At 43.9% G+C, this 24,914-nt stretch overlaps 1 protein-coding gene across 1 annotated transcript in view; it reads right to left on the minus strand.

Annotated features, from left to right (window-relative positions):
- Positions 1 to 14,518: 14,518 nt before the first annotated feature.
- LOC130109557 (regulator of G-protein signaling 8-like) overlaps positions 14,519 to 24,914 on the minus strand; it is a 22,113-nt gene continuing 11,717 nt past the window's right edge. Inside the window, exons 4-5 of the mRNA XM_056276505.1 lie at positions 17,240 to 17,406; positions 14,519 to 15,429 (exon numbers count right to left, since the gene is read on the minus strand). Of these exons, the coding sequence (XP_056132480.1) occupies positions 15,235 to 15,429; positions 17,240 to 17,406 (362 nt within the window). The 3' untranslated portion in view covers positions 14,519 to 15,234. The remainder of the gene's footprint in view (positions 15,430 to 17,239; positions 17,407 to 24,914) is intronic.

The following is a 24,914-nucleotide window of genomic DNA, read 5'->3' on the forward strand; positions in this document are numbered from 1 at the left end:
TGACTCAGTAGGAACAGAAGGAACGGCTCTCGGTTGAAAGCGAGTGAAGGACACGTCTGCAACAACAAAGGAAACTCGCATTTTCAGAGATGTACAGTAAGAGCAATCCCATCCAGCATGAAACATACACGTCATCAGTATTCATCGGAGCACAGTCGAGGAGAGATTCACGCATTCACTCATTCGTCTTGCTCCCACGTGTCCAGTTCTCCCCCTTAAAGCTGCAAAAGGAGTTTGGGATTTTTTTGGGGGGGGGGGGATTTTGTGTACCTTGTGGACAAAAGTGGAAGTGTCCAAGATGGCTTGGACATGTGTGGAGGAGAGGTGCTGGACAACATCATTTAGCATAAGCATTGCTTCCTTGAAGATGCTAAGATTTCTATTGGGAGTGACGAAGGAGGACAGAATTAGGAGCGAGTATATTGGAGGGACAGCTCAGGCTGGATGGTTTGGAGACAAAGCAAGAGAGACAAGATGGAGATGGCTTGGACATGTGTGGAGGAGAGGTGCTGGACAACATCATTTAGCATAAGCATTGCTTCCTTGAAGATGCTAAGATTTCCATTGGGAGTGACGAAGGAGGACAGAATTAGGAGCGAGTATATTGGAGGGACAGCTCAGGTTAGATGGTTTGGAGACAAAGCGAGAGAGACAAGATGGAGATGGCTTGAACATGTGTGGAGGAGAGATGCTGGGTATATTGGGAGAAGGATGCTGAATATGGAGCTGCCTGGGAAGAGGAAAAGAAGAAGGCCAAAGAGAGGAGGTTTATGGATGTGGTGAGGGAGGACACGCAGGTGGCTGGTGTGACAGAGGAAGATGCAGGGGACAGGAAGAGATGGAAATGGATGATCCGCTGTGGCGACCCCTAACGGGAGCAGCTGAAAGTAGTAGTCGTAGTAGAGCATAAGCATTGCTTCCTGTCGCAAAGATCTATGTTAACCCTTTGGTACCTCATACATTTGTTTTGAGGACAAGTGTGAGAGATGTCGTAGTGTTTTGGAAAAGAATATCTCTAAAGCCCTATTCACACTGGCCTTGTACTACCTAGGGACCTATTCTTCTCCTTCTTTTGACTTGTTCCCTGTTTTTCAGGGGTCGCCACAGCAGATTTTGTAGTTTCAATTGGTACCATGTGAGGGTACAGCACCGACGGCAGCCGTTGTCAATTTGGGCCTCGACCGGACGGCGGCACAGGTAAAGCGCTGGATGCCATCCCAGTAGTCACGGACTTGTGCCCATGCCTGTCCCCATAGGGACCTATTATGGTTTGTAACAATTACGGGGATCAACCGTAAATCATAATCTCATGCGAACCTCTCTTGTCTGTAATTTGGTAAAGTAAAAATTCAAACACAGATCATCTGGTAGTATTAGTCCCATGTGAACTGGCATCTCGGCAATCTTTTTTACATAAAAGATTCCTTGTTTTTCTGCATCTTTCTGGGTAAAGAATTATGGTGGCTGTGTTGACAATTTACTTATTGATCGTACCAGATGTTGTACTCTGCCTTTACACAGCCCTGAGATCGGGGTCTTCAGTTCAGATCCTTTGTGAGAGCGGCACAAACGGCAACACCACTCGGAGACGCCAGGGAGTTGTCTGTTTCCACTTCAGATGGAGTGTTTCTTTGCACGTCGGGTGTCTGTTTTTGTTTTTGACGTGGTAAAGGGGACGTCACACGTGTAGCTACTGCTTCTTATTTTCTGGCGGATTGCGACCAACTTTCGAGCACAGTGCTGCACTGAAGTCCGAGATTTCCAGCTTCAGGATTTGATCGGCAAATTTGAGTGAAATACAGATTTCGTTTATCACATACCCCCCCCCCCCACACACAGCTGCATTTGCTGTGGGGGGGGGTAATTCCTAAATCACATGAGGTCCCCAGGTAATTCTAGTCCAGTGTGGATATTACATAAGTCTGGTTCTGTGTCCCGTCTGTGTGCCATAAATCCTTTTGTCAGATTTCGCAAGGGGAACCAGGCATTTGAAATCACATGGCTGACCTGTGCAGCAACATCTCATCTTGATGCCGAGGCATCGAAATTAAATCAAGACTGACAGATAGTGGTTAAAAAAAAACTCCTCCTTGCAACTTTAAATACGAAGTGTTTTTGGGGATTGTGCAGTGTTCACTATGACAACCTTATGTTCGGCAATGGCCTGCGCTTTAAAATGCAATGCAGCATTTCGGTAAACTTTCCGCCAAATAAGTCAGGATTCCCAATAAATAAAAAAGTCTTTTATCATTACCAACTTGTTTTTTTTTTCTTTTGTAATCTCTCAACATTTATCTAGCGGTCCAGTTTGGTCTGCGGGGAATGTGTCTGGCGGTGCGGATGTAAGAGCCTCAGGATGCTCATCTGTCTGGCAGTCCTCCGGAGAGGAGAGGAGCGGCCCGGCCAGATGCTCCCACTGCCTCTTAAACAATAACCACTGGAGTGTGTTCCCCCCCGAGCAACACTCGGGCCCTCTGGGGCCTCGGCGCCGAACAAGGTCAGGTAAGGCTTTGGTATGCAGTGTGTCCTGTGGTTTAGGGGGGGAAAAAATGAAAATAAAAGGCTTTTTGTTGGTGGTCACAACTGTTGAGCGGTGAGATTTTATTTTCATTTTTTCCATTTGGTTCTTGTTAATTGTGTTATATTTACTCGTTGTCAAATGAGCATTAAATAGATGTCAAGTGTTATGCTATGTTTACACCGCTGGAGAAAATACTTGCTTCTGTGGATAATGTACAGGTATGTGTGTGTGTGCCTACATCCCAGACTGAGCAGATATTCATGAAAGGCTGATTACATAACCCCATTTAGGTTTAAGTGTCCAAAGTGCAGGGTATCTAAAAAAAAATGTCGTTGCAGTGAGGTGAATTCCATTCGGTACAAACTGTCCTTGGCGATAGTGTGTGATGTTTGGGTGTGTTATTACAGCTCCAGAGAGTCTTCTGACAAACTCGGTCAAAGTTTACAGTGTTCACCCAGATGCAAGATTTGTTGACCTTGGCCGAATTCTCTCCACCCCTCAACTGTTGTTATTCAACAACACAGAAGATTGTCCTCATGTTTCTGTGCTGCCACATAGGGTCATCCTTTCATTCTTCTCGGTAGTTCAGCAGTCTTCTTTGCTGAGCGCCATATTTTTTAAATGAAAACAATGCCTGTGAATTAGTAGAGATTAGCACCAATGCTGCGGTTGAATTAGTTTTAACGAAGACATTTATGAAGACATCAAAACCGGCCTTTGAGCAGTAGTTGTGTTTACCCCTGGGTTTGTGGCTCTGACTGATTAAAGGGTCAGCTCTTCACTTGCAAAGAGGTTCTGGTTGATGCCCATTGATGACACTGCTGACACAAACGAATGCCTATTGCGCCTTACCAGATCACAATGACTGAAGCAACATTTGTGGGCTGTCTTTGCAGAAGTGGAGAACCTGAGGGCAGCAGATGTGTTATGGCCGAGGGAGGGAGGGGAGGAAAAAGGGAGATGAACACGAAATGGTCTGATTAAATTCACAGCGGCTGTAAATATTGGTTAAAATAATGACATTTTGACTATATTTGGAACTTTTTTTGTTGTTGTAATTTTCGCCCATTTTCCCCCCAATTGTATCCTGCCACTCTTCTGAGCCATCCCAGTCACTGCTCCACCCCTTTTGTTGATCCGGGGAGGGCTGCAGACTACCACATGCCTCCTCCGATACATGTGGAGTCACCAGCTGCTTCTTTTCACCTGACAGTGAGGAGTTTCACCAGGGGGATGTAATGCATGGAAGGATCACTCTATTCCTCCCAGTTCCCCCTCCTCCCTGAGCAAGTGCCCCGACTGACCAGAGGAGATGCTAGTGCAGCGAGCAGGACACATACCCATATAGGGCTTCCCACTTGCAGACACGGCCACTTGTGTCTGTAGGGATGCCCGACCAAGCCGGAGGTAACACGGGGATTCAAACCGGCGATCCCCGTGTTGGTAGGCAATGGAATAGACCGCTACGCTACTCGGACATCGATAGTTGGAACTTTAGTATTATTTTAACTTAAGTGGTGGATTTCATTTCCCAAAACAGTTTTAAAGGTTATCGTATATTTTTTAGAGATCAAAACTGACATTTATTTTCAAACCCAAACAGAAATCAAACTGAGCTCAAAAAGCATTAATCTCACCACCCCTGAATAATCTATACAGTGACTTCAGGAAATGAGAATCTTGCTGGGGCCTTATGTCTGATACACACTAGAGGATTTTCAAATCTTAACTGATTTTAAAAACGTGGGAGACCACAGACATAATGACATATTTTTTATGTTTTTATCCCAAGAATGCACACACCAGACAATCCAGTCAACACACAGGACCACACACTTGGACGATCTCAGAATGGCAATTCCAGGGACTTGGGATCTCACAGAAACTCGCATGATCAAGCTGGATCACAATGTATGAAACTCGTAATTGGCCTTCTCACATCATACGAAGACGGTGACATTGGCTGCTGTTTATTTTTAAATGTATACATTTCAAGTATCCTCACTATGTAAAAAGGTTTATGGTGCCTTTCTCCTCTAATTATTGATTGAGACACTTCCTGCAGTCTACGCCAATAACTAAGAAAGCCTTTATGTTTAAAGCTCCCGCTGATTGGAATAATCTACTTGTAAATATTTGATCCATATCATCTTTCCACTTGTTTCATACATTTTGTTCCACACAAGTACACAACATCCAGTTGTTGATGTTACCCGGTCAGCTTGCTCTCATTGGCTATTGTAGGTTTCTGCTCAATATTCCATTGCTGTTCCTTTCACACTACAGGATTTCAAGTAGTAAATATCAACTATGTTTGATATTTAGGATTTGAAATCAGAGAAACTTTAGTGTAGTCGGCAACATTGAGATTATATCTGTTAACCCCTCATACTACAGGATTATTTGGGCAGATAATTGGTTAAAACCAGCCTTGAATCCTTGATGCCGGAGCATCAGCTCTCTCAAAGCTAGACATGAGGAATGGATATCACCAAGTTCCGCTTGACCCTGAGTCTCGTCACATCATTGCATTCATCACACATGAGGGTGTGTTCCAGCACAAACACGTACCCTTCGGATTAGCGTATGCAGTAAGTGCTATTCAGAAAATCATGGACATTGTGCTGACCAGCCTGAAAAGGGTGCCACATTATCTTGAACATATCACAGTCCACAGAAAGGAAACAAAAGAACATGATGAAAGACTGAAAGAAGTGTTCACACACCTTGCAAAGTACAACCTGACATTGAACAGAGAGAAATGTGTCTTAAGCACCAATACAATTGAGTTTTTTGGCTACAGTTAGAGTGCTGCTGGGGTGAAGCTGGAGTGGGCTCTTCATACGACAGACCTTCATGGATTAGCTTCAAGCAGCCATAAGAGCTGTCAAGATAAACACTGCATGATCCAGTACTAAGGGAAGTGCTGTGCTACATGAAAATAGGATGGATAGGTCCAAGACACATACTACTGATCCCATACTACATGGTAAGAGAAGAACTTTTCCGTTGGGAAACATCACGTGTTGGAAGATGAGACCGTATCATTGTACCAATCACACTCGGACACATAGTTCTCACCCAAGCACATGAAGGACATCCAGGAACAACGAAGATGAAACAGTTCCTTCGCAGCAAAGTATGGTGGTCGAGGATGGTTGACGATGTCACCATCTTTTTGTAAAACTGTGCCCTGTGCACTGAGCGATAAATCACTGGTGGGCACCGCTACATCCAACACCATGGCCTAAAAGACCTAAGGAGAAGATTCAAGTGGACATCTTCGGAAAACTGCAAGCAGCTCTGGCTCATCAGAAGTACTATCTGATCATTGTGACAGACCTGTACAGCAAATGGTCTGAAGTCGTAGCCACAAGCAATGTGACTACAGCAACAATGATAAAAAAGCTTTCAGATCTGTTCACACATTGGGGCCAGCCTCAAGTTTTACTGACAGATAACGACCCACAATTCCAAGTTGACTTCACATACTACTTGGAGGAGAAAGGAACTGTACACTAGAAGACACCATTGTACCATCCGCTAGCCAGTGTGTGGAGCCAGGTTTGGAAAGATTTAACAAAGTTGTGAAGTATGGTCTTCATGCCCTAATTCAAGAAGGATACAGTTCTCTGATGCACTGAAAACACTACTGTTGCACTACAGATCAATGCCTCACAAGGGGACAGGGAAAACACCCACAGAGCTCGTCAAGGAGGATTCTTCACTGAAAGTTGGAGATTGTGTCTGGGTAAAGTGACCACTGAGGGGGACACAGCTGAAGACCAGTTTGTCTGGCCCTTAAAGGATCATCACTCAACAGGGCAGATACACCTTCCAGCTTCAAGATGGAACCCTCTGGAACTCAAGAAGACTTTTTCATACCAACCAGCCCACCAGAGACAAAATTGATGCTGAGGTGTTCATTCCACAACCACCTGACCATGATCCAGGTCAAGAGCAGAATCTTCAAGAACAGGGACAAGAAGTTGCTCATGGAGATGTGCAGGAAGCAAGCGCACAAGAAGAACAACAAGCAGAGCCACAATCAGCTCGTGAAAGAAAACTACTTGCTAGACTCCATCACTTTATCTTGACTTAGGGTCTTAGTTAAAGAAGGGGGAATATGTAGGACCTGACATGACTACATAGTTAATAGTTTAGTTATAGAACTACAACTACCATTGTTCATCAGTGGAAGTAAAGTTGACATCAGGACTGAGATGGACAGGCTTGCTAAGGGATCGTATAGCTGACAGTTATGAGAGCTGAATATGTAACTTCCTTTCTTTTCTTTATTAAACCTCGTGAAACAGCACTATAAGTTGTGATAATTACTGCTAAGACACAGTCCCACATCTGCCAAGTGATGTATTGTGACGTCAGCTGGCAAATGTGAAAAACTACAGCCTGTTTTGCACCGTACTCTAAAGAAGCCATTCAAAAATGTCTTCATTCTCTTGGACAAGCTACGTTTCCAACAATAGAAATGAAATCCCACAATATTAGTGCAGAGGATTTTGTGGATGATGACACAGAAATGCGAGGGCAGTGCCTCTTGATGCATGCTCAATTATCCAGGTAAGAAAGTCAAAGAAGGTTGAATCAGTTCATCCGAATAGATACGTTTATTGACAGATATGTTTCATCACTCAACTAAGTGACATCTTCACTCTTAACTGACTGCAGGTATCCCCACCCTTATAAACAATACAGTACAATACAGTTGCCTAATGCCCGAAACCAACGACTAGTTTCATATGTAACTATGGGTATGACCATTGATTAGAGTTTCAAAGGCCATGTGTACTATTCACAGAGGATTAGGGAATGTTACAATCATAGTGTTGTAAGATGGCGACAGATGTATAACGACCGAAACCAACGACCAATTTCATATGCAAATATGGGTGGGACCATTGATTAGAGTTTCAAAGACCACGTGTACCATTCAATCAATTGTAAATCAATGGTCACACCCATATGGTCACACCCATATTTGCACATGAAACTGGTCGTTGGATTCAGTCGTTAGGCAACTGTCTACTACTACTTTCGGCTGCTCCCGTTAGGGGTCGCCACAGCGGATCATCCCTTTCCATTTCTTCCTGTCTTCTGCGTCTTCCTCTGTCACACCAGCCACCTGCATGTCTTCCCTCACTACATCCATAAACCTCCTCTTTGGCCTTCCTCTTCTCCTCTTCCCTGGCAGCTCCATATTCAGCATCCTTCTCCCAATATACTCAGCATCTCTCCTCCACACATGTCCAAGCCATCTCAATCTTGCCTCTCTTGCTTTGTCTCCAAACCGTCCAACCTGAGCGGTCCCTCTAATATAATCGTTCCTAATCCTGTCCTTCTTCGTTACTCCCAGTGAAAATCTTAGCATCTTCAACTCTGCCACCTCCAGCTCCGCCTCCTGTCTTTTCGTCAGTGCCACTGTCTCCAAACCATATAACATAGCTGGTCTCACAACCATCTTGTAAACTTTCCCTTTAACTCTTGCTGATACCCTTCTGTCGCAAATCACTCCTGACACTCTTCTCCACCCACTCCAACCTGCCTGCACTCTCTTTTTCACCTCTCTACTGCACTCCCCGTTACTTTGGACTGTTGACCCCAAGTATTTAAACTCCGATGTCTTTGTCACCTCCACTCCTTGCATCCTGACCATTCCACTGTCCTCTCTCTCATTCACGCATAGGTATTCCGTCTTGCTCCTACTGACTTTCATTCCTCTTCTCTCCAGTGCATACCTCCACTTCTCAAGGCTCTCCTCAACCTGCACCCTACTCTTGCTACAGATCACAATGTCGTCGTTAGGCAACTGTATTGTACTATATTGTTTATAAGGGGTGGGGATACCTGCAGTCAGTTTAGACTGAAGATGTCACTTAGTTGAGTGATGAAACGTATTTGTCAATAAACGTTGTATCCAGATGAACTGATTCAACCTTCTTTGTGAGGGCAATGCATTCTGTTATGTAGGCACTGTGGGAAAGACTGCGAGCAGGAGAACACAATTGCTGCATGCCACGTTGGTCCCTCCACTGTAGCTGCATTTGGCCAGCAGCTGCCTGAAGTCTTGGCTCCTTTCACTGTGGTAACTGACTCGGTTGAAAATTTCACTAGTGACTTAAATCTGGCCCTCTCTAGTCTCCTCGATTCAGTTGCACCTCTCACTACCAGAGCTAGGTGACTAAAGAGGCCTACACCCTGGTTTAATGATGAGAAAAATGCTCTTAAGCAGGACTGCAGGAGACTGGAACATAAATACAAACGTGCTTTATCTGCTGCAAAAACAGCATATCTCTCTCACTTAAGCAATGTTAATAAACATAACCCCAGATTTCTCTCTGACACTATCTAAACTTGCTAAAAAGCAGCCGTCTATTAGCTACTTACCATTCATGGCCAATGGATTTCTAGATTTTTTTTTCTGCAATAAGGTTGATGAGATCTTAGCATAATTAGTTCTTCAACTCCAGCTACTCCTGCAGATCCTGTCTTACCAAATTCATATCTATACAATGAGTCACTGACAGGCCCAGTTATTACAGCATTTGGGACATCCCTCTTGATACTTTGACTAAGTTCGTGTCAGCTTCTAAACCAACTGCTTGCCTACTTAACCCCTTACCAGCAAAACTTTTTAAAGATATCCGGCCTTTTCTGGGACCTACAATGCTAGACATTGTTAATTTATCACTTACTACTGGCATTGTTCCCAGCAGTTTTAAGACAGCTGTGGTTAAACCTCTACTTATAAAAACCGCACCTCGATCCAGAGTCTCTTAATAACTATCGAGCAGTCTCTAATCTCCCATTCTTTTCTAAAGTACTAGAGAGAATTTTGTATCAACAACTTTCGACCCATATAGAAGAAAACCATCTATATGAACCTTTTCAATCGGCTTTCAGGGCCTGTCACTCCACTGAAACTGCTCTGACCAGAGTGGTGAACGATCGTTTACTAGCTATGAACTCTGATTCCCCTTCTGTGCTTCTACTACTGTTCCTCAGTGCAGCCTTTAACATCATTGATCACTGTATACTATTAGACAGATTAAGTTGTAATTTTGGTGTCTCTGGCTTAGCTCTCTCTTGACTTAAGTCCTACTTATCTGGAAGAACACATTGTGTCTGCTATAGTAATATTATATAAAAATTCTCTGATATTAAATATGGTGTGCCTCAGGGCTCAGTTCTTGGCCCTCTACTTTTCTCTCGTTATATTTCACCTCTTGGCCAAATTATACACAGTTATGGAATTAATTTCCATTGCTATGCTGATGATACTCAGCTGTATGTGCCTATAAGGGCTGATGATCATACTCAGTTGACTAATTTAGAGGCCTGCTTGGCTACTGTGGAAAATTGGATGTCACTTAACTTTCTGCTTTTAAATTCGTATAAAACCGAGATGCTGGTCATTGGCCCTGCTGGACACAGACACCAGTTTGATCAAGTAACGATAACAATCGACAACTCTGTGGTTTCACAAAGTATGGCAGCCAAAAATATTGGTGTTACATTTGATCCCAGCCTTTCCTTTGATAAGCACATTAAAGAAATCACCAAGACTGCCTTTTTTCACTTACGTAACATAGCTAAAATTCTGTCTTTTCTGTCCATGGCTGATGCAGAGACTCTAATACATTTGTTTCATCCAGACTTGATTACTGTAATGTTCTGTTCTCAGGTCTGCCACATTCTAGTACTAAAAGTTTTCAGATTGTTCAGAATGCTGCTGCTAGAATCCTAACTAAATCTAGGAAATTTGACCATATTACACCAAATATTGCCTCCCTTCACTGGCTTCCTATCCATGTTAGATCAGAATACAAGGTGATTCTGCTGACTTATAAAATCCTAGATGGACTTGTCCCATCTTACCTGTCTGATCTCCTTAAACCGTACATTCCATCTCGAGCTCTTTGCTGTCAAAATACAGGGCTCCTGTGTGTACCCCAAGTTAAAAGAAGTCAGTGGGTGGCAGGGCCTTTTCCTATCGGGCCCCGTTCTTGTGGAATAACCTGCCTGCTGCCATCAGACAATCAGAGTCTGTTGAGTCCTTTAATCCAAACTTAAAACTCATCTTTTTGCCTTAGCTTACAATTAATTGCCTTTAAATTGAGTACTTCACAACCTGTACTGCATGGCAGGCCAGTTTTCTGTCTCAGTGAATTTACCAACCACTGTTCTGCTGATGAGATTATAGCATATAGATTATGACTAATTGATGACTTAATTGATTATGACTAATGACTATTGCAAACTTTTCTCTTCTCTCACATGTCTTTTCTCTCTCTCTCTGAATGATGTCTTCTTCTTGATCTTTTTCTGTGTGTGAATGGTGTCATGTGAGTCTCCCTTGTGTGCACGTGCAGTCGGTTCTCCTCCCAGGTCTCCGTGGCGATGGTTGTCGCCACTTGGACGCTGCCTGGCATTCCCCTCATCATATTTTATTTTTCTATATCTTATAAATCCATATAATTTTTTTTTACGTGATGATGCTGGTCACGTGGCTTGGGTCCTGGACTGTTCCGGTGGCATCTGGACACGGCTTGGCTTCCTGTGCATCATATTCCTCATACATTTTAAAAGTAAATTATAATTCTGTTTATCCTCTTTCAATGTTGTATTCTCTAAATTGTGTAAACACAACATCTATTGCACGTTGGCTGTCTTGGGAGAGAGATCCCTCCTCTGTTGCTTTCCCTGAGGTTTCTCCCTGTTAAAGGTTTTTTTTTTAGGGAGTTGTTCCTTATCCGATGAGAGGGTCAAAGGACAGGATGTTGTGTTGCTGTTAAGCCCACTGAGGCAAATTTGTAATTTGTGATATTGGGCTATACAAATAAAATGGACTTGACTTCACTTAACACTTATTTGTCTGTCAATATAGTACACAGTGAGGATTTTATTGCTTCAATCAAGTACTTTACCCATCAGTACTAATTGCACATATACAAAACCATCTGGGAAATTTTCCATCAGGCAAATTCATGGATTGCTGGAATCCCTGTGATACTCAGTCCAACAAAAACCCTGAAACAATGCCAAAATGACTGCAAGGTGCAGACAATGCTTCTCTGAATGAGCTTGGACTGGGGAAGTCACTGATTAACTTCCAGCTGAATGGCTTTGTTTATCCCCCGAATCTAAGAGGAAGGCTTTTGAAATGCCAGGCTGAAACAACAGGACCAATGTTTGATTCTTGGTTCAACATCACACAGACACGGTATGAATGTACCTGCTGCCCTGGCGATCATAACAAACAATAAGAGATGTAAATACAAAGGAGCGGTGGCTGCTGTTATTCTCCACTTAAGCTGCTGTTTTTGACTACTGAAGAATAAAATGGCCAATCTACTCCCCTCAATTATGTATGGGACAGAGCGAGCACAGCAGATAGATGGACAGATAGACAGAGACATATTGTAAATACATACAGTACACACGTGCATACATATATAAAGATTTTAAGTCCAAGCGATTTCCATATGAAAGCTTATCTCGGTGCTTTGATAGTATTGTCCTTGATTCCCTCCCCAGTAGAGCACATTGACATGAATTTGATTGAACAGAGATGAACAGAGCTGACCCCATTTGAGAGATAGATAGTGAGAGAATAAAAGAAAGAAGGGAGTTTGAGATATCATCCGACAAATCCGTCGTTTCCCTTTTTTTTTTTAAATGAGGGACAGTTTTAAACGGGGGGAGGGACGGGGGGTGTTGTACATTTGGTCCCGTGTTTGTTTTTCTCTGCATGCGGCTGTTGTTTTCATCAGAGCTGAACAGAAGGACTAATCAGCTGCCTTCCCCATCCTCACCTAGAACTATAATTATTGCAGCAGTACACCATGGGTGTTGTGTTTACTATTGATTATGAGAGCAGAAGGAGAGAGAGAGAGAGAGAGAGAGAGAGAGAGAGAGAGAGAGAGAGCGAGAGAGCGATGGATGAGGAGGAGGAAGGAGAGTGGCGCAAGAAAGGAAGGGAAAGAACTAGAAAGTGGGAAAAAGGAAAGAAAAAGTAAAGCGACAGACAGGAAAAAAGCAAGAGTGATAGAGTTAGAGAGAGAAAATAATAAAAGGTTTAGATTCAAATGGACACCTGTATGATTCCCTCATTTGCACAGCATAGCACATGCTAACTTGTTCACATATGTGCTAACTCTGCATCAACCAGGACTTGAGGGCTAAATAATACTCTTGTTTTGTTATGCATTTTACCTGGCTTACTGTATAGGCCAGCACAGGCAGGAAGTGCCTCGACACAGTTAGCTGATGCACTTCTTGTAATTGCTATCAGAATGAGTTGTGTACATCTGACTGGGCCCAGAGTCTGCTGGCCTACATTGGCATGTGTGTGTTGTGTCTGCAGAGCGCCGCGCTGTCCTACATTCCTTACTCGTCATCCCCTATGTGACTAACGCGTCCACAACAACATGGCGGTAATGGGTGCACAGTGTCGCGTTGGGTGGCGGCAACATCCCCATGGCTTCACCGGTTCACCGCCCATTTCCTTCCCTTCCTTGTTTTCAGTGTAGAGTAAATAACAGGTGAGGGACCTGCCAAATAACACGGATAATATGGATATTATAATAATGGATACCAATCACAGTTTACCAGAATATGGCAGGGGGCAGATGTTACTGTAAGAACTCCAAAATTAAGGCTAGTAACACAAAGTTACGCTTTGAAATGTGATGAATTGTCAAAGTCTAGTTCTCCGGCCTTATTTGATTGGCGGCAAAAATAGGAAAATGATGAAATGGGCTTAGATTAGAAACTGGGTCAATCCCTCTGTCTGGTCAGTAGAATGAATTTATTAGTGCAGTTCTAATTCTCAGTTAAGGTTATGAAAATGAAGTCTCTCCATGCAGAAGAAAAAAAAAGAGGTTACACTTTCATTTTAACTCGAAATTATATTTATGAAAATCACAGTGGCAAATTTGGAAACTTGCAACATGACATATGCTAGTTTTGTTCTAGTTGATACAACATGACCTGTTGCACATTACGAAACAAAACATCTCTGTCTGAAAATCCAAGATAAATTGCTTTAAAAACAGTCACAAATCTTAAAGGAGAACATTTGAGGCAAATTTATTCTACATGTTCCATTTTCTTAAAAACAAAAGTTGGGAGTTTTTTTTTTTTTTTTACGTCGTTTTCACAAAACATAAAATTCTGTTACCGAAATCATTCATATCTAAAAGAGTTGTGAGATTCAGAGAGCAGTATCATGCTGGCAGTCACCACAAGACGTTGGCCTATAAAACAGGCTCCGTTGAGGGGCATGCTGTATTTGGGTCAGTTCACTTATGTTTCACTAATAGAACCAAGTGGTATGTTTCACGAATTACTTTCTACCTGATGTATATTTGCATCTGCAACCCCTGAATTTCACAACTCTGTACAGAGTGGTCATACAGATGATGTGTTCAAAACTCAAATAGTGGCATATAAATCAATTTTGTCAACCTGGTTAATTCTACTCTATAATACGTTCTAGAGTATGTCAATAAAAATCTGATTGCTGTCGTTGATTATATCGTGACGCGTGCTCAATAATCCAGGTAAGGACATCAGAGAAGGTTGAATCAGTTCATCTGGACACCGTCTATCGACAGATACGTTTCATCACTCAGCTAAGTGTCATCTTCAGTCTCACCTCACTGCAGGTACCCCCACCCTTATAGACAATACAGTACAATACAGTGGCATAAGGACTGAAACCAACGATCGGTTTCATGTGCAAATTACCGTGACCATTAACTAGCGTTACAACGGCCGTGTGTACTACTCATTATACTCTGTGAATAGTACACATGGCCACTGAAACTCTAGTTAATGGTCACACTCATATTTGCACATGAAACCGAACGTTGGTTTCGGTCGATATACCGCTGTATTGTTTATAAGGGTGGGGGGATACCTGCAGTCAGGTGAGACTGAAGATGACACCTAGCTCACTGATGAAACGTTATCCGTCGATAAACGTTGTACCCAGATGAACTGATTCAACCTTCTTTGAGGTCGGTGATTATAGTTATTGTGCTGTGAATCACGGCGTTACGATCCGCCGCCATGACTTTTGCGTGGTATCACCTAAACCTAGAGGCTAATAGTGTTTGGTTGTGGAGGATGTAAGGTGCCTAGACACTTTCACATGGATCATATCATATGACTCTTTAAGATCACATTTTGTTTCCTGTTTTTTTTTTTTTTTTTAATTAAGAAAACCTTTGCGTCCTGGAATAGAGTGCATTCAAAGTAAATTGCACCCAACCATACTTCACATTTACTGCTGAATGGACACTGCAAACAGTTGTGTAGCTATATGAAAATTTGCAACTCGTGCAAACTCGTGTTAATTTACTCTACCGTTTTTTTTTTTTGGAAAACACACAAACTACCACAACAGGTATAGTGACCCGCATACAATAGTGGCTATTTGATTAAGACCTGAATGCAAGCAGAGATAACATGACTACCTTATCCTCCTCCTTTCGCCGCACATGTGTTAACTAAAAGGACTACATGCATGTTGTTAGTGCAGATAAGGGTAAACAGTTGGGCATATTTCCCTGCCATGCTTAATCCTTTGAACTTCACAGTAAAATTCAGAGATGATTTCAAGAGGGTTTGTGACAGATATGCAGGTCCACGGATATCGTATGTCCGTTGCAGCCCATGTCAGATAAGGGTCAGACGGACCTCCGTTGGTTGTGTGCTTGTGTCCTGTTGAGAATGTCCTGGTACATCTTGGACCTGAGGAATCTTGGGTAGGAGTCTTTCTCCATGAGGCTATGGACCTTGGCCTGAATCTCGTTGAGGCTGGCCGGGGTGGGGTCCTCCAGGCTCTGCTTGGTCCTCTCCCTGGTACGGCAGTCAATATTTACCTGCCGGGACAAAAAGAGCGACTCACGTGTATATGCGTATTTAAACAAATCAGTGTTTCTCTGACATGAAATGACTCATGGGGTCATTGTTTGTAGTTAATTGTTTTTGAGCATTGTGGGGACATATTAATTAAAGGGAAACAAACACGGTTTTCAACACTATCTCTGTGTAAGTGCTGTAGAGATAACCACCCATGAGCAGCCATCAACACTGAGCAGTTTTCTGTGTCACTGAAACGCTGCCAAAACTGCAGAAAAAGTGTTGGTCAGTGATGTCACTGGTGGACAATCTGTCAATTGTTGTCTTTACACGGCATTTGGCAGCATTCAATACAACAGCCGCGTGTAGCGGTTGTTCCCATTTTGGAGCACAATTTAACCTATTTCGAGGAAATAAGGGTTTTAGTTTTCATATTTACGGACACTTTCTCCACATAATTTCGACGACATTTCACAGACGCATGGAAGACTGCTCTGTACTATATGTGTGCTGTGTCATCTACTCATATATTTTCGTAATGTGTGTGTGTGTGTGGTGTTGGTGTGTGTGTGTGTGTGTTAGTGTAGTGTAGATAGCGGGACCGAAAACTAAAGCACTTATGATCCTAATTCTTTTTGGAGGTGGTAGGTATTGTCTCAGAGAGTAAGGGGAAAAATCCCAGAAAATTAAAATTATGCATAATTATGCATAAATATGCATTTTTCTAAAAATGGCTAAAAACCCACTTTTCTCGGCATTTCATATGATTCTGAGCATCTTTGATTTTTTTCACCAATATAAAAAAAAATTTCTGGGACTTAGAAATGTTTTGGCATTATGCAAAATATATGCATTTTTGCAAAAATGCACTTATGATCCTAATTTTTTTTGGAGGTGGTAGGTATTGTTCCAGAGAGGACCAGAAAAATAGCAGAAAATTAAAATATAATTATAATAATTATGCATATTTATGCAAAATATGCATTTTCTAAAAATGGCTAAAAACCACTTTTCTCGGCAGTTGGAGTGCGGGGGGGGGGTTTAGGGGCAGGGGGAAGGCGGGTAGCTGGCAGGATGAAGAGGAGGGAGATTTAGACGGGTGGATAACCAAACCGCTACATTGTAGCGGGGTTCTTCTAGTCCCTCCAATATAATGTGGAAAATTGTGATTGTTTCCCTTTAACAATATCGTAGAATATTGAAATTATCATTGGAGAAGGAGATATATATATATATATATATATATATATATATATATATATAATATCTCCAGCCATTATCCAAACTTCTTATCCTGCTCTCAGGGTTGCGGGATGCTAGAGCCTATCCCAGCAATCACTGGGTGGCAGGCTGGGAGACACCCTAGACAGGCCACCTGGCCATCACAGGGCCGACACACACACACACACACATTCACACCGAGGGACAATTTAGTACAGCTGATTCACCTGACCTACATGTCTGGACTGTGGGAGGAAACCAGAACAACCGGGGGAAACCCACGCAGACACGGGGAGAACATGCAAACTACACACGGAGGACGACCCGGGACGACCCTCAAGGTTGGACTACCCTGGGGCTCGAACCCAGGACCTTCTTGCTGTGAGGCGACCGCACTAACCACTGTGCCACCATGCCGCCCCATATATATAGATAGATAGATATAAATACACACGTATATATATATACATAGATAGACAGATATAGATATATCTATAGATAGATAGATAGATATAGATATAGTAGATACATAGTTATGCATACAGATAGATATACAATTATAGATATAGTTACAGATCTAGATATAGGTATAGATATAGATCCACACACCTCTCTGGGTGCCTGAACATCAATGAACTCCCTGTAGATCTTGTTGGCTTTGGACACAAGCTTAGCCGAGCTCTTGATTTTTTTGTACTCCTCGCAGGCCATCCAGAACTCAATGTTCTCATCGCTGAACTCTGTCTTGAGGAAGGCCCGGAAGGCAGCCAGGCCATCTGGAAGGTACAAATGAATCAGACAGTTCGAGGGGAGTCAAACCAGCAATAACCGTGTCAAGACATGATGGATATTTCTGGGTGGGACTTATTTCTGGTCGGCAGCTTCAGGACATTACTGATGTGTTTTTCTAGCGAATGCTCACTCCTCGTCTCAGTGCTCAACACACTTTTTCCCAGAAACAGGAAATGGAAATGGCCTCCGCGATCAGAGCAAACACAAATCAACACGCGCGAACCCTCCCGCCTGATGTGTTTGGGGGGAGGTGGTTTCTGTCTTCATCAATCTAGATAAGTGATCAATTAATGTGGTTGCCATTGACGGTTACTCTAATGGGAGCTTGTTTTTCTTGTGGCCCGTGTGATGGTGACATGTTTGTTTTTTGTTTTTTTCAGCGCTGCCATTTCTCTTGCCTGTGTTTGTTTGGGCAAAGCTAGATACGGGAGAATCTAGTTCATCACTGCATCTGTATTGATATTACTCAAACAGGCAGGTGCAGATAACAACAATTACATACACACACACACACACACACACACAAATTAGACCAGGATTTAAGGACAATCAAGGTTATGAGAGGAAATCAACAATTTTGTGGTGACAGAAGCAGAAAACTGGACCCATAGGCACCCACCGGGGCATGCAGGGGCTTTTACAGTGCTCGCTGTTGTCAAGTTGAGCTTCCATTAAGATAAGAAAACAACCTCTGCTAAGTTGGACGCACTGCCAATAAGGCTGCAGCTCATCATATGGGTGTTCGAGTTTCCCAGAAGACCTTGAAAGAGTGAACCAGAGGATGAAACTCAACAGAATTTACCGACTGCACAAGCAGTTGTTTACAATGTTTACAACCCTGCGGTATATTGGAGCGCCAGCAACCGACGCCAGTACAGGTGGAAATGCGGAAGACGAGGCAGGGTCCTGGCTTGGTTACAGCGTCGCCCGACTCAACCTTCCATCCCTTGCATTTTGCTAGCCAATGTACAATGTGATGGCAACAAGCTAGATGAACTCCGCCGTCGTATTAGCGCCCAACGGGACATGAGGGATTGCTGCGTGTTCTGTTTTACTGGCACCTGGCTGACCTCGAACTTCCCGGGGAGGGCCTTAGGCTTCTCCGTGCACCGACTGGACCGCTTGTGTGAAACGACCGGCAAGGTAAAAGGTGGTCAAGTATGTATTCTGGTTAACAACTCATGGTGTACTGATGTGGAAGTAATCTCCCAGTCCTGTTCGCTGGTATTGGAACATCTGACTATCAAGTGTTAACCATTTTATCTACCAAGGGGATTCCCCTCCATCCTGTTACCACTGTTTACGTTCCACCACAAACCAGCACTACAGTAGCTTTGGAAGAGCTCTGTGGCGCAAGTAGCGGCTGTGGGAATCAGCATCCACAGGCTATTTCCATTGTATTGGGGACTTCAATCACTCTAGGCTCAAATTGGTGCTACCTAAATACTTCCAGCATGTCAGCTGTCCAAATCCAGGCCACAAGATCTTAGATCATCGCTACTCCACCATCAGGAGAGCCTACAGGTCTATTCTAAGACCTCGTTTTGGGAAATCGGACCATTCATCCGTGCTCTTGCTACCTGTTTACAAGCAGAAAATTGAAGAGCGAGGAACCCTACCTTGAGGATAGTACCGTGCCGGTCAGCGGAAAATGAGCTCAAACTTCGGGGTTGTTTTGATTCAACAGACTGGTCAGTTTTTAGGAAATCTCTGAACCTGAACAAATGTGCTGATACGGTTATGGACCATGTTAAATTCCGTGTGGACACCAGTATTCCCAGTTGGAACATCCGCTCCTATTCCAATTAGAAACCTTGGGTCAATAGCAACATTTGGCTGAGACTAAAACTCGGGACCGCCAGATGATACACAGAACCTTGTTAGACACTCACTCAACAAGGGATCACATCAAGTGACAGAGGCTGGCTGGCGTGAGTAAGGTCTTTAAATCGGTCAAAGCATGCAAAGTGGCCAGCCAAGACCGTATCCCATTTTATGTCATTAAGATCTGCTCTAGTCAGCTATCGAATGTTTTTACAGACACCCCAAATCCTCCACCCTCTCTGCCAAGCCGGGGAGGGCTGCAGACTACCACTTGCCTCCTCCGATACATGTCGAGTCGCCAGCCGCTTCTTTTCACCTGACAGTGAGGAGTTTCACCAGGGGGATGTAGCCCATGGGAGGATCACGCTACCCCCGAACAGGCGTCCCAACCGACCAGAGGAGGCGCTAGTGCAGCGACTAGGACACATACCCACATCCGGCTTCCCACTTACAGACATGGCCAATTGTGTCTGTAGGGATGCCTGACCAAGCAAGAGGTAACACAGGGATTCGAACCAGTGATCCCCATGTTGGAAGGCAACGGAATAGACCACCACGCTACCCGAACGCCCTTTACAGACATCTTTAAGCTCTGGTTGTCACTATGTGTGGTTCCTATATGCTTTCTTATTGTGCCTGTACCCCAAAAAAATCCCCTGTATAGTATTAATGACTACAGACTTGTTTATCCATATGGCATCAAGATAACAACCTCTCCCTAAATGTTGAGAAAACAAACAAAATAATCTTTGATTTTCAGGAAATCAAACACGGTTGAGACACCAGTTTACATCAACAAGTGTCTCTGTTGAAATTGTGAAGAACTTCAGATTTTTAGGCATTCAGATCTCAGAATCTCTTCCCTGGTCTCTAAACACCAGTTGTATCATTAAGAAGGCACAACTGAGGGCGTCCGGGTAGCGTAGCGGACTGTTCTACTACCTGCCAACATGGGTATCGTCAGTTCGAATCCCCGTGTTACCTCCGGCTTGGTCGGGCGTCCCTACAGACACAGTTGGCCGTGTCTGCGGGTGGGAAGCCGGATGTGGGTGTGTGTCCTGGTCGCTGCCCTAGCGCCTCCTCTGGTCGATCGGGACGCTGTTCGGGGGGGAACTGGGGGGGGGGGTAACGGGATCCTCCTACATGCTACATCCCCATGGAGAAACTCCTCACCGTCAGGTGAAAAGAAGCTGCTGGCGACTCCACATGTATCGGAGGAGGCATGTGGTAGTCTGCAGCCCTCCCTGGATCGGCAGAGGGGGTGGAGCAGCGACCGGGGACGGATACAATTGGGGAGAAAACGGGGGGGGGGGCACAACAGAGACTATACTTTCTGAGATGTCTTAAAAAAATTCAGAATGTCCACAAAAACCCTGGTCAGTTTCTGTCAGACTACCAGAGAGAGCATCCTCACTGGAGGCATACTGGTGTGGCTTGGCACCCTGACTGAACAGGCCCACAAACAACTGAGAAGGACAGTAAAAACGGCTTCAGACATCATAGGAACAGCGCTGCCACAGCTTCAGGACATGTACACCACCCATTGCAGAAGGAGGGCAATGAGTATGATGGAGGACACCATCACCCAGCACATGGTCTGTTCTCCTCCTTCCCTCAGGACAACGCTTACATCCGAGCTCCGACCAGCCGCCTCGAAAACGTTTTTTTTTTATCCCCAGGAGGTCAAAATAATGACCGGTAGACTCCTTACATAACTTCAGTGATTTATTATTTTTCTGATTTTGTATTTACCGTCTTTGTTATTGTTTGTTTCCTTATGTATGGTTTTCGAGGGCTGAGAGAGCCAGGGCACATGCATACCACTGCATTTGAAGGTACATGGCACTTTTGATATGTATATGATAATAAAGTGAAACTTGAACTTTAATAACACAAGCAAAAAAAAAAAAATCCTACTCGATATCATGTGGTGATCTGGTCTAATGCATTTGTTGTGAAACGCATCCTGTATCGTATCCGATAACATGAAATTACAACAGTAACAGTGATATACAAGTAAAATATATTAATATGATGAGTAGTAAATACTGATATGAGTCAAATATGTAATATTAGATCTAATCTACATCAAACACTTTATGGGATTAATTCACAGATCACATTGTAGCAAACAAGTATTTTGTCACAGAAATGAATAGTAATTATCTAGTAAACTTGAACTTGAATATAAGGGCCCTGTGATGGCCTGGCGGCCTGTCCAGGGTGTCTCCCCGCCTGCTGCCCAGTGGCTGCTGGGATAGGCTCCAGCATCCCCACGACCCTGAGAGCAGGATAAGCGGTTTGGATAACGGTGGACTTGAATATAAGGTGAATATTGAATGTCCTGCTGAGTAACAAAAGCTGAGTAAAGATTCAACTTTAACCTTATCGTCAAATTTAACAGTTAATTACTATTTATCCCTGTGACACAGAGGATTCAGAATACTTGTATTTGGTACAATGTGATTTGTGAGTGACCGTCTGGTCGGCCCTGTTGATGGTCTGACGGCCTGTCCGGGGTGTCTCCCCGCCTGCTGCCCAGTGGCTGCTGGGATAGGCTCCAGCATCCCCGCGGCCCTGAGAGCAGGATAAACGGTTTGGATAATAAATGAATAAATGAATGATATACACTCACTGGCCACTTTATTAGGTACACCTTGCTAGTACCGGGTTGGACCCCCTTTTGCCTTCAGAACTGCCTTAATCCTTCGTGGCATAGATTCAACAAGGTACTGGAAACATTCCTCAGAGAGTTTGGTCCATATTGACATGATAGCATCACGCAGTTGCTGCAGATTTGTCGGCTGCACATCCATGATGCGAATCTCCCGGTCCACCACATCCCAAAGGTGCTCTATTGAATTGAGATCTGGTGACTGTGGAGGCCATTTGAGTACAGTGAACTCATTGTCATGTTCAAGAAACCAGTCTGAGATGATTCGAGCTTTATGACATGGCGCGTTATCCTGCTGGAAGTAGCCATCAGAAGATGGGAACACTGTGTTCATAAAGGGATGGACATGGTCAGCAACAATACTCAGGTAGGCTGTGGCGTTGACACGATGCTCAATTGGTACTAAGGGGCCCAAAGAAAATATCACCATTACACCATTACACCACCACCACCAGCCTGAACCGTTGATACAAGGCAGGATGGATCCATGCTTTCATGTTGTTGACGCCAAATTCTGACCCTACCATCCGAATGTCGCAGCAGAAATCGAGACTCATCAGACCAGGCAACGTTTTTTCCAATCTTCTATTGTCCAATTTTGGTGAGCCTGTGCAAATTGTAGCCTCAGTTTCCTGTTCTTAGCTGACAGGAGTGGCACCCGGTGTGGTCTTCTGCTGCTGTAGCCCATCTGCCTCAAGGTTCGACGTGTTGTGCGTTCAGAGATGCTCTTCTGCATACCTCGGTTGTAATGAGTGGTTATTTGAGTTACTGTTGCCTTTCTATCAGCTCGAACCAGTTTGGCCATTCTCCTCTGACCTCTGGCATCAACAAGGCATTTTCGCCCACAGAACTGCCGCTCACTGGATATTTTCTCTTTTTCGGACCATTCTCTGTAAACCCTAGAGATGGTTGTGCGTGAAAATCCCAGTAGATCAGCAGTTTCTGAAATACTCAGACCAGCCCGTCTGGCACCAACAACCATGCCATGTTCAAAGTCACTTAAATCACCTTTCTTCCCCATTCTGATGCTTGGTTTGAACTGCAGCAGATCTTCTTGACCATGTCTGCATGCCTAAATGCATTGAGTTGCTGCCATGTGATTGGCTGATTAGAAATTTGCGTTAACGAGCAGTTGGACAAGTGTGCCTAATAAAGTGGCCGGTGAGTGTAGATCAGTGTTTCCCGACCCAGTCTTCAGGACCCCCCTATCCTGTAGATTTGCACTGTAACCCTGCATAGGTAGCCCTGCTTGTACTTACAGCACTTAACTATGCAAGGTGTGCAAAATCTGACACAATTCATTGCTGATTGGTTGAATAACTACAGACCGGTACCTAATCCAGGGTTGCAAAGAAAATCTGCAGGATAGGGGGTCCTCGAGGACTGGGTTGGGAAACACTGATATAGATTATGTTTAACGGCATATTATGACGACCAGGAAGCAAACTACTTTTATAGAAAAGTACCCATTTTACTCACGTCACACTCGGTAACTACCAGCCGCCACCGTTCAGTTAGATATATTTCGCTATGTTACTCGGTGAGTTCTGTGTGACGAATGGCCCGTCATTTAAAGTGGAGGCCTTTTGTAACATGACGCGCATGGCCGGCGGAATGTGTTGCACAACGCTGCTTTTCTCCGGCGTTAGTGGCTAAATTACTCTGACCCTTCCAGATGTTGCTCCTCCAGCGTTAAGAAAGCCTGGCGCCTTTACCGAGTTACACAGGAGTGCGACACACAGGAAGCTCTGATTGTCACCATAGTCCCCCCCTCCCCCCCCACACATTTAAATCAAATCAAGGGGCAAGGCGAGCGGAGGAAAGCGTTTGTACCCTGTCGTGGGTACACTCAGTGCCGTGTTCCTATTCCTTTGACATCACTTATGTAATATGAGTGTGGGTGTGTTTGTATTTATTTGATTGTGTGTGGGTGTTTGTGTGGGTATGTGTGTGTGTGTGTGTGTGTGAGAGAGAATGACGTAGAGACATACTTTCATATTTGAGTATGTGTGTGCATATGTTTATGTGTGTGTATGTGCGTGGGTGTAGGTCTGTGTGTGTGTATGTGTGTGTGTTCACCTCTCTGATGCTCAGTCAATTTAGACAGGATAGGCAGGTGTATCAAGATAATGCTTCCTGCCTGGGGAGGAGGTCTATTCTTAGATGTGCACCACCAAGCCTCAAAGAGACCTTCCAGGCTTGTAAAAGGTTACCATGTTTCAAACCAGCGTGTTATGTCATAGCTTGATCTGAACATAACAGGTAAGTTTAATGTAAGGGCAGGATGCTTGCAGCTTCTTTAGGTCAAGGGTTGGTTGTTCTCGTTTTTGTTTTTTTGGCCCCATTGCTGGTACGGTTCCCCCGATTTCTGCAACTGAGAGATGTTTTCAGATCAACATTGGACGTGATGTTCCAGGGCTGTGATCATATTTATATTATCTGTCATTCATCCAATCAGATTCATGTGAGAAACAGAGTTGGGATAAGAGGTCAGGGTTAGGGTTCGCCCAAAACCAACAAACCAAATGTTGATCCAGGAACATCTCTCATTTGCGGAAATCAGGATGTGCTCGATGGCATAGTGTTTGTTGCAGTGGAGTTAACCAAATTAAAGATGAAGACAAGTGATGCGCCCTGATTTTGAAAAAAAAAACTTTTTGAATCTTTCTGCGGTAAGGATTGTGAAACAAAATGACACCACCGACTGCTTAGAAAATAGTCGATCTTGGTCGTTTACCTTTCAGGGTAATTTCACCGCCTTTATGTTTGAGCTCTTATCTTGGTAAGGGCTAGCCATGCAGGCTGTAGCTTGTTTTTTTGTTGTTGTTTTTTTTCAGAACAGTCTAGGCTATCCAGGTCTTCCATCATTCATTCATTCATCATCAGCCACTTCTCCGGGGTTGGGTCACTGTGGCAGCAAGCTAAGTAGGGCAATCCAGACGTCCCTCTCCCCAGCAACGCCCTTCAGCTGCTCCTGGGCGATCCCAAGGCGTT

Source organism: Lampris incognitus, chromosome 3 (genome assembly GCF_029633865.1).
Source record: "Lampris incognitus isolate fLamInc1 chromosome 3, fLamInc1.hap2, whole genome shotgun sequence".
In the NCBI taxonomy this organism is placed as follows: domain Eukaryota; kingdom Metazoa; phylum Chordata; class Actinopteri; order Lampriformes; family Lampridae; genus Lampris; species Lampris incognitus.